The 11,298-nt window shown below is 39.6% G+C and overlaps 1 protein-coding gene across 1 annotated transcript in view; it reads left to right on the top strand.

Annotated features, from left to right (window-relative positions):
- The window catches only part of FGD6 (FYVE, RhoGEF and PH domain containing 6), a 132,861-nt gene that overhangs the window by 47,342 nt on the left and 74,221 nt on the right, over positions 1–11,298 (top strand). Inside the window, 2 exon segments of the mRNA XM_015559945.1 lie at positions 2,673–2,823; positions 3,488–3,676. Coding sequence (XP_015415431.1) covers positions 2,673–2,823; positions 3,488–3,676 — 340 coding nt within the window.

Here is an 11,298-nt window from a genome sequence, read left to right as displayed (position 1 = left end):
AACATGTCTTTGTGATCACCACTACCATAAATACATACAGTCTGAACGTTCCTGAATGTTTGATTGCTCTCTAATAGAATTTTTGTCTAATTTGTAAAAATTGACCGAGAATCTATTTTGTGTCAAACAGTATGCTGGGGATTCAACTGTAACCAATTTTCTTATCCTTAGGAGTTTACATTTTAATGGTAGAAACCAAGTGCAGTTGCGTAAGATTGGATAGGACTCAGAGTCAAGAAAATGAATTTGGGTTAAGGAGTAGTGGTCAGGAAACGTTTACTGTAAGAAAGCAATTTTCAGAATTACAATCTCCAAACGTTTTATACAGTATGTTTTGATTCATGCCATTTTAATATTTAAAGCTATTTTTTCTTGTTCTTAAATGTTAACCTTTGTAAACATTTATATCCCTATATAATAAAGAGGTAATATGCAAATTAATCCTCACGCCCTCACAAGATGGCTGCCTACAACCAGGCCGGCAGGGTGGTTAGTGAGGGATGACCAAACAACTGAACAAGCAGGCTGCGTGGGGCAACCAGGCTGGCAGGGGGGTTAGTAAGGGACGACCAACCGACTGAACAGCAGGATGCATGGGGCAACCAGGCTGGCAGGGAGTTAGTGAGGGACAGCCAAACGACTGAATAGCAGGCTGTGTGGGGTGACCAGGCCGGCAGGGGGGGCCGTGAGGTGTGACCAGGCAGGCAGGCAGGTGAGCGATTAGGAGCCAGCGGTCCAGGATTGTGAAAGGGATGTCCAAGGGATCCCAGATTGGAGAGGGTACAGCCTGGGCTGAGAGGACCCCCCCCACCCATCCTGTGCACTAATTTCATGCACTGGGCCTCTAGTCTTCTTAATAATAGCTTTTCAAGAAAACCTCTTCACTCCCCTTTTAGACAAAATAAACATAATTTCCTCAAGGGTGCCATAGCTCTATAACCGATTATTTGAAATTTTTATACTGTTAAGTTCAAAGGAACACACAGATAGGCTGATCCAAAAAAACAAATTACTCAGATTTTGTTACAACCCGGATTCTGACTCAGTGGGGGTGGGGCAGGACCTGAGGTTTAATATTTCTAATGCTAAAGCTGCTCATAAATTGAATATGTCCTTAATGACAGGGTTTTAGAGACTGTTAAGGGGCAATGAATTAAGATAAAAACAAGTAAAGCTTTATGTTTCTTCTAGTAATATGGATGGATCCTGCAGTCTGTTGATTTTGTTAACTCTCATTTATTCTCATTAATCTAAGTCAACTAATTGCCCAGCTGTGGTGGGCTCATCTCCCCACACCCAGAGACAGTGCATCTTGCCAGTGAATCTGACTCGAAAGCTTCCGTTCTTCACCCCTACCACTCCCCAGGGAATGTGTCTCCTTCATGTCATAGGCAGCTATGATAAGGTGTGCTCCCACCTAATTGAGGCTGATATGAATCCCTAGGCCCTCCAGGCACTGAGTAATCTTTGGCAGAGGGAAGTGTTCCTTTTGGCATTCTGCCTCCATCCAACTGGTTTGTGTAACAGTTGGGCTCCAGGAATGGCATCTGAGGCAAGTCTGTATCCTACAAAAACTGGCAGAAAAAATTCATCATGCGCTTTTAAGATTCTCGTCAGAAATGCTCATAACTTGTGGGAGCCTTGGCTATTGAGTGACCTGCCCATGACCTTCTAAAAGAGCATGCTAGGATGAAATGCAACTCTTTATTCTGCCTGAATGTTCCCCCGATGATTTTCTGTGGGTGATTTTTTGAGGCTCTTTTTTTTTTTTTTTTTTTTTTTGCTTTCTGTAGTCTGCAGATATTCTTGTAAACTACAGACAGTAAAGCAGTTCCTACAGGTTTGTTCCTGAGTCTTTATAAGCAAAGCTAAAAAGTATTATTTCTGTTATCTTCCTGGGGAACTTTGCTATGGAATTCCCCCCACCTATCAGATAGCAACAATGGCTTTTAGATTCAAGAGATCTGTCTCAATACAAAGTGGGAAATGATGATGTCAGGTTGGTGAGGAGGTGTTGTTAAGTGGCCTGGTATAGTGGTTTATTGCCCAGAGTGTCTGAATCTGCAGACCTGGAGCACAGCTGGAGAATTAATAACACCCTCTTTCTTTCCCATGTCTTATGATGTGGCTACATAAAAGGCGATTGGTTATAATCAGGGAAGTGGGCATGTGTTTACATTAGCACATGCATTGTTGATTGTGATGGCCATCATTACCCCCCAATCCTTGTAGGTTTATTAGCTAAACAAAACAAAGAGACCTATGAAGTATTACCCCTTCTAATGTTCTTTTGTGGTAACCCAGTTCATGAGCTGTAAAACCTCTTGGTTTGTACTAGTAGAGACCTGATCTTCTAGAGTAAGGATATATTGAATCATAGGATGGGTCATTTGGGAAACTTGTTTCTTTTTCACCTCTGATCATGAAAATACATGTTTTCCAAGATGATTATTTAAAAATAAAAATGAATGTGTTTTCTTTTAATATGTGTTTTTGAGGGCTGGGATGGGGAAAGGGAAGGAGAAGTTTGATTGATCTGGCTATTTCCATCTCTCTAAACCCCTTAGATGTACCTTGTTTATATCACGTGAATAAGATGGTTGATTTTGTTTGGTTTTGGCAGTAGTCCTTGTTTTTGAAGGTGACTAATGTTACACTTTCTATTGAAACAGTTGTGGAGCATCCCAGGAGGTACACAGTGATGTGGACCTTGGTCTTGGTGACCTTCCTTCAGATGAAGAGGAAGTCATCAACAGTTCTGATGAAGACGATGTCAGCTCTGGTTCTAGCAAAGGGGAGCCTGACCTGCTGGAAGATAAACAGGTAGAGGTTGGTCTTTAATTGTGTCTACTGTTGTGTTTGTTGATCTCTCATGACACTCAGAAATAATATTTGTCAGTGTGATAGACACAAAGTCCCTAGTTTTCTTGAAATTTGTAAAACATTTTTCTAATTTAAATTTAATTTCTTCAAGAGTAGCCCACATAACATCTGGTTGTGAAAATCAGCAGGGATTGCTGTCTGTCCTGGTGAGATCGAAAGTTGCTGGAAATTCAGGCGTCCTCTTAAAGGGCCTGCACACAAATTCTGGTCATAGGCACTCACATTGGACTCTGGTGTTGGGACAGTGACTCAGGGGGCACCAGAGACATACAAGGAGAAACTGAGCTGTGTGTTCTCAGGGTGAGTGCTGAAGAGATGGCTGCCCTTGTCCCTTTAATCAGGCATCATCTTTCCTGTGTTGATCACTCCCCTTCCCCTCCCCCCATACAAATCAGAACCTGCTTTAGTCTGGTGTCCCAATTATGCCCCTATTAATTAATTATCTGCTTAGATTTAGTGGGACATACGAAGGTGACCAGGAGTCAGCAATAACGGCCTATCCCCTGGTACTTCAATGTCTAGACAGTTGAGCCAAACCAGAACATATGAACACACAAGACAGAATTAGTGTGTAATCACACAAGGTTTATTTACCTATTCCTAGTGGGTCCTAGGCTCCAGCAAAGGCCACCTGGCAATGCACACCGAAAGACAGACGATGAAGACGGAGACAGACAGGCGGCCGCAGTTGGTTCAGGCTCGCACAGCAGAGCAGTCAGTCAGGGGCTTGTCTCACGGAGCAACGTGGAGTCCTCCTCTCATCAGGCAGGAGACGTGGACTGAAGAAAATCTGGTGCTTATATAGCCGGTAGTAAACAATTTGTGTCTTATCAGTGTAGGCCAGGCCGTGTGCCTTATGTTAGGAGCAGGGTGTTTACATTTTAAGGGCTTAGGGCATTCACATCAGGATAGTGGGGCGTTCACCACATTTTGGAAGTTACAGAGTATTGGGGTCTCCACACAGCAAACATTTAACACAATCATTTCCACACATTAGAGGGGTTTCCTTATGACTATAACATTATTATAACAGTCTGGTGAACTTCACTAGCTCTCTTGAGGACTACCCAAGACCCCATCCCACCTAACTCATGCATGGCCCCAGGCTCTTTCCTTGGCAACCAGCCTGGGAATTCTGGTCAAGCTGGTGTGGGGGATGCATGCCAGAGACATATAAGGAGCAACTGAGTTATGTCACTTCAGGGCAAGGGCTGGAGGGAAGGCTACCATTGTCCCTGTATTGAGCCATTTTCCACGTGGCCAAACTGGATTGTGCATTAGCCTGGTGAGTTCTACTAGCTCCATCCTGAGGCTCCCTGAGGCCCTGGCCTCAGTGGACCCTGAGGCTTTCATCGAGTGGCCCGCGGCTCAGTGCTGGTGCCAAATATGAATCTGTCAACCTGGTAAACACTATTCACTAACCCTGGTGATTCCCTGAGGCTCTGCCTCACCAGCTCATGTACTGACTGAGGCTTTTTCAGTGGCTGAGCTTTAATAGGAAGCCAGCAGCATGTCTCAAGAAGTTGCCTTGGGCCTTTTATTTACTGCCCCAAGCCCAGTACCGGTGGCTGCTGGACTTGAATCACAGCGTGGCCTCTCTCACACATGCATCTGGAACCGGCACAGGTAACTTCCAACTGCAGATTGCTTTATAGCTCCTAATAGGTAGTTCTGGGCTGGTCACAGTCAGTGTCTGACATTGACCTGCACCAGAGTCCCCCGGAGGCTATAGAACCAACATACCCAGTGACTGGCATCAGACCACAACAGGGAACCACCCAATTAGTTTCAGAAGAGGCACACCCAAAGGGTAATATTGCCAGGCATCCAAACCCACTGGGGTGAATCCCACTGTATGGGGTCAGCCCCCACAGAGCAGCTTGTAAGCTGTGGTTGTGTCCAGTACTTACAGACACAACCTGAGAGTCAATTTCACCCACTGACGTCTCAACAGCAATGAAGTCTCAACTACAACACGAGTGTACGCACAACCCACACAAGGGACACTCCTGGAACACACGGCTCAGGTAATCTGGGAGACTACTCCACTGGACCCCACAGGACACCTAGTATATAAGACCACCCTGCCAAGACTGGGAGGTGCAGAAGATCTATCTAATACATAGAAACAAAGAGAGGCAGCCAAAATGGTGAAGCAAAGAAGCATTTCCTAAATGAAAGAACAGAAATCTCCCAAGAAAGAACTAAATGAAATGGAGGCAAGCAGTCTACCAGATACAAAGTTAAAAACACTGGTTATAAGGATGTTCAGGGAACTTAGTGAGAATGTCAACAAAGGGATAGTAAGCATAAAAAAGACATAGAAACCATAAAATGGATATTTTTGAACATTTCATCCCAGAAATGAAGAATACAATAACTGAAATGAAGAAGAATACATTAGAGGGAGTACGGAGAAGCAGAAGATTGAATCAGCGATTTGGAAGATAAAGTAGCAGAAAAACACCCATTCAGACCAGGAAAAGAAAAAATAACTTTAAAAAATGTGGATAGTTTAAGGGACCTCTGGGATAACATCAGCACACAAATATTTGCATCAAAGAGGTGTCAGAGGAGAAGAGAGAGAGAGCAAATGATTGAGAACCTACCTATTTGAAAAACTAAGGACTGAAAATTTCCCTAACCTGGGGAAGGAAGGAAGCATACTTGTCCTGGAAACACAGAGAATCCCAATCAAAATGACCCCAAAGAGGCACACACAAAGACACATCATAATTAAAATGGCAAAGGTTAAAGACAGAGAGAATCTAAAAAGGAGCAAGAGAAAGACAGTTTACAAGAGAGCTCCCATAAGATTGTCAGCTGATTTCTAACAGAAACTTTTTAGGCCAGAGGGTTTGACAAAAAATATTTAAAGTGATAAAGAGTGATAAAAAGACCTAGAACCAAGACTACTGTACCCAGCAAGGGTATGAATTAAAATTGAAGGAGAGATCTTCTGCCCTATATCTCCCCAGGGTTCTGGTCTATAGATCACTCACAAGGATCATTCAAAATGAAAAAAAAGAAAGAAAAAAAAAGTGATGTTAAAATTGAAGTAGATCACTGTTTATACCTGGTGTTCTCTAAAGCTAGATGGTAGCCAAGCACCCCCTCTCTGAAGAGTGGAAGGTTGCTATTGATCATGTGACATCTATGAGCTGCACATCAGTGATGCTTATTTATCTGTGGGCTGTTACTACATTGAAGGCCCAGGAGAACCTCATTTTGCTGCATTCCTTGAAAACCAAGCTGAGGTGAAGACGGAACATGGAAAGCGATTCCTAAGATATCTAAGAGGATGTGAGAGTAAAATCTGCCTTCCGGTGATTAAGAGTCCTGAGATAGATAACTGGGAAACCGGCATTCAAGCTTAGAGTCTGCTCTGGAGTTGGAGAACCAGTTAACCAAGCTCCTGCTAGACCTGAAGACCGTAGCTTCTGCCAACAATGAATCTGTTGTCTTAAGTTTCATGGAAACATACCTGGATAAACAGAGGAACAACACAAATAACTGGAACACCAGTGTGCATATCATAAGGAATTAGAAAAGCAGGCCCAGGAGGAGGAAGACCCATTGAAAACGCCTGCCGAAGTGTTAGGTAAACAGACCTAACATCTGAAGGCAACAAAGCAAGTCTTCCCGTTGTAGTAGGTGCCAAAATCAGCTCCTTAAGAATCTTAACCTCCTCTGTTTGACAGAAAACGTCTACCCTTCATTGGTGTGTGTACAAATAAATCTGTTTTTGCATTATAAAAAAAATTGAAGTAGAGATAAAGAGTTTCCCAGACAAGTAACATCTAAAGGAGTTCATCACAACCAAATTAATATTACAAGAAATGTTCAAAGGACTTCTTTAAAAAAAAGGGGGGAGGGGGGAAGGAACATAAATATTAATAATAAATAACAATAACTACATACCTATGAATAATCATTTTAAATGTAAATAAATTAAATGCTCCAATCAAAAGACATAGGGTGGTCAGAAATCATAGGAAAGTCACCATTTCAGTAAAAACGCCCATAACAATAAAAAATAAATAAAACTTTAAAAAAACCATAGGGTGGCTGAATAGATAAGAAAATAAGATCCATACATATGCTGCCTACAAGAGACCCACTACAGATCGCAAGATACACAGAGACTGAAAGTAAAGGGATGGAAAAAGATATTTCGTGCAAATGGGAACGAAAAAAAAGGCTAGGGTTAGCAATATTTATATCACATAAAATAGACTTTAAAACAAAAATTATAAGAGAGATAAAGGGGGACATTACATAATGATAAAGGGATTAATCCAATAAGAGTATATAACTCTTGAAAACCATTATGCAGGCAATATAGAAACACGTAACTATATAAAGGAAATATTGATGGACATAGAGGGAAAGATTGACATTAATGTAATCATGGTAGGGGACTTTAATACGTCATTGACATCAATAGATCTTCCAGACTGAAAATTAATAAGGAAACTGGCCTTAAATATGACACATTAGACTAGATGGACTCAATTGATATTTTTGAGCATTTCACCCTAGAGCAGCAGAATATACATTCTTTTCAAGTGCACATGGGCATATTAACCTATTGTAGGCTGAAGCATCCTATTTTATGAAGATGAGAATTATTCTTATAGAATTGTGAGGAAAAAATGATTTGATATGTGTAAAGCCTTAGAACACTGTCCAGTACATGGTTAGAACTCAATGATTATTTATTTTTGTGCTGTAAGGTATTGAATCATAGAGTTGGGAGTAACCACTAGAAATTACTTAACCTGAGGCAGGTGAACTTGTAAGACACCTAAGACAGATGAATAACTGTTCTTAATCCCTACTGCATTGCTCAGCAGTGTGGGATTTACTTTTGACTACCAAGTAATTCCTCCTTTGTGTTATTGGTATCTATCTTGCTCTAATTTAAAAGCTAATTTTTCTTGTAGCTTCTTTGCAGATGTAGGTTCGACAAATATATAAATATATACAAAGTCCTAGATACTGTTAGAATGTTCTAGACATGAAGCGGAGCCCATGGTCCCTGCTCTTGAAGAGCTTACATACTAATGGGGCAAGAGGGACCAAAAATGCATGAACAGTAAGAACTTCAGACTATTTCATGCTCTGAAAGGTATAAACAGAGTGATGTGCTAGAAACTGAGGAGGCTACTTAGGGTAAAAGCCTTTAATAACGTGACATTTGACTGAGATTTAAATGGCAGGAGTCAAAGCCTGCAGAGTTTGGGGCAGAGTTTTCAAAGATTCTTCCTCTCTAAGGAGTGTAATTACATCAACCTTTACTCTTTTTAATACACTGCAAGTTCTTTCTTTCCCTTTGATTTATTTCAATCCTAACAAATACTGTTTTTTTTTTATTTTATTTTTATTTTATCATTTTGTTTATTTGTTTCTCTTGGTCAAATCAAACACTTCCCAATTTCTCCCCCTACTTAAAGTATAGTGACCAAAATTGGTTTCTACATTCTACTAGGGATCTCAACGATACCTGATAAAAAGGAAGGATTAATCTCTAACCTTTTTGTGTTATGCATCTTCCCAGTACATCCTGTCATAACATTGCCTGTTTGACTTTTGTTTTGTTGTCATTGGAGATTTCCAGGGTTCCTTACTCTATAATCATGCCTGCCTATCCCTTCCCTTCCTTTATTACTGTGTTTTTGTCTTTAGTTGTGCCACATGCATTATTTCTGTTAAATCTTTTTCTGTTTTTAACATGATATTATTTCTTCAGCTAATCATGGACATTTAATACTTTTTCACCTGATGCTAGCAAATTAATAATTTCCTTCCTGCATAATCGTCAACCACTCTGATGAGCCTACTGTCTGTCTCTTTAGCAATAGCCATAATAAAATAGACTAACTCTTCCTTTCTAGGCAGTTATTGATCCACCTAAGCATAGCCTGGTGAATGGTTTTCTTTTAAGTAGTTTGCTTTCACAGTGGTTTAGAAGAACATAGTCTTTGGAGCCAGATTGCCTGGGTTTTTATCACTTACCAGCTCTGTGTTCTTCAGCAATTTACTTAACTTTTGTGTCTATAACGAGAGGAGGGACTGGGATGGGCACTTGTCCTTATTTTCTAATATTTTTGTGATGATTATACACATTTTAAAACAGTGTCTGAAACAAAGTGAATGCTCAGTAGATTTTAGCTATTATTATAGGCTTATATGAAAATAAGCAAAAAGGTATCTGAAATCAAGCTTTATATAACCAATTAAATGTATATTGGGCAAATATGCCCAATAAATGTATATCAAATATACTCAATAAATATGTATTATTTCAAAGTTACCTTTTCTTATCTTGGATCAGTAAATCTGAAACATGTTTACATGAAAGGCAGTATTGTGTTCTGATAGAAAAACATGAAATTTGGCAGCCCTAGCTCTGTCACTTACCAGCTATATGACATTGGTCAAATAATTTTTAAAGGTCAGTTAGTTTATTTACATCAATATAATTTCACAATGAATTTCAGGTGACAGAAAAATTTATGTAATATAAAAGGTCAAAATGTATAATTAAAGAAATCAAGGTGTAATAAACAGTACTGGAATTACGGATAACCACATGCAGAAGAATGAAGTTAGACCCTTTCCTCTCACCATACACAAAAATTAACGCAAAATGGATCATAATAGACCTCAATGTTGGAGCTGAAAGTATAAAACTCTTAGAAGAAACAATAGAAGAAAATATAGTAATAACTCTTCATGCCCTTATGTTAGGCCAAGGCTTCTTAGCTATAACAAAAGTATAAGTGATAGGAGGAAAGCATAGATAAATTGGACTTTATCAAAATTAAATGCTTTGGTGGGTTCTAGTCAGTTGCTGAATGGTTAGAGTGTCGGCCTAAGGACTGAAGGACAGTTGGTTCAATTATGGTCAAGGGCAGGTACCTCAGTTGAAGGCTTGATCCTGAGCGCTGGTTGGGGCTCATGCGGGAGACAGCAACTGATGTGTCTCTCTCACACAGATGTTTCTCTCTCTTTATCTCTCTCACCCCACCTCCGCTCTTTCTAAAAATCAGTGGAGAAAGTATCTTTGTGTGAGGATTAAAAAAACAAACCAAAAATATCTTTGATGCTGTACACAGTACCATCAAGAAAATGAAGTCAGCCCACAGAATATGAGAAAGTATAGGGTGGGGCAAAAGTAAGTTTATAATTGTGAATATGCAAAACACAGAGTTTATTCTTGTATTATTTTTAAATTAATTTTTATATTATTTTCCATGCGAACAACTTGTAAACCTACTTTTACCATACCCTATATATCATATCATTAGTAAATATCTCTGGTAAAGTAATTGTATACAGAATATATAAAGAACTCTTAGAACTCCACAATAAAAAAAAAAAAGACCCAATTTAATGGGCTAAGGATCTGAATAGACATTTCTCCAAAGAAGATATACAGATGGCCATAATAAGATGCTCAACTTCCTTAGCCATCTAGGATTTTAGCCAATGCTAGGCAAAACTTCAGTGAGCTACCGCTTCACACCTATTAGGATGATTTTAAAATTAAAAAGACAATAACAAATGTTGGTGAGGGTATGGAGAAATTGGAACCCTTGTACCTAGTTGGTAAAAATGTCAAATAGTACAGCCACTTTGGAAAACAGTCTAGCAGATCCTCAAAAGGTTACATATACAGTTACCATGTAATCCAGCAATTCTACGCCTGAATGTATTTTCATGACAAATGAAAACATGTGCCCACACAAAATCTTGTGCAGGAATGTTCATAGGAGCATTATTCATGAGAGCTCAAAAGTGGAAAGAATTCAGGTGTTCATCTACTGATAAATGGAGCCATCAAACTGATGAATGGAATATTATTCAGCAATAAAAAATGTGCTGATACATGCTACATGTATGAACCTTAAAAACAGTCCAAGTGAAAGAAGTCATTCACAAAGGATCACATGTTATATGATTCCATCTATATGAAATGTCCAGAATAGGCATACCCATAGGGACAGAAAGTACATTAGTGATTGCCAGAGGTTGTTTCAAAGGGGAATCTATTCATTATTCTTCATTATGGTTGGAATATTAACCACTGTTCACCTTTCCCGCATATTGATTTCTCTGCCTCTTTCCTTTTCACATTTTCTTGCAATAGCTCATAGGATACATATCTTCCTGAAGAGAAGGGTGAAAACCTAAGAGAACTTTGTCCTTTAGAGGTTAGTCCTGGTGTCACCTCATTTTTGGCATACCCTAATGATGTAGACATGCTGCTCAGGCAGGTCTGTCTGATTGTTTTTTGATTTTTGTTTTTTAGTAGAACTCTTTTTTATTTTTTTAATATATTTTTTATTGATTAAGATATTACATATGTGTCCTTATCCCCACGTTACCCCTTACCCCCCCCCATGATAT

Source organism: Myotis davidii, unplaced genomic scaffold (genome assembly GCF_000327345.1).
Source record: "Myotis davidii unplaced genomic scaffold, ASM32734v1 scaffold13, whole genome shotgun sequence".
Lineage (NCBI taxonomy): Eukaryota > Metazoa > Chordata > Mammalia > Chiroptera > Vespertilionidae > Myotis > Myotis davidii.
Note: the sequence above shows the minus strand (reverse complement) of the source record. Positions and strands in the feature narration are given on the sequence as shown.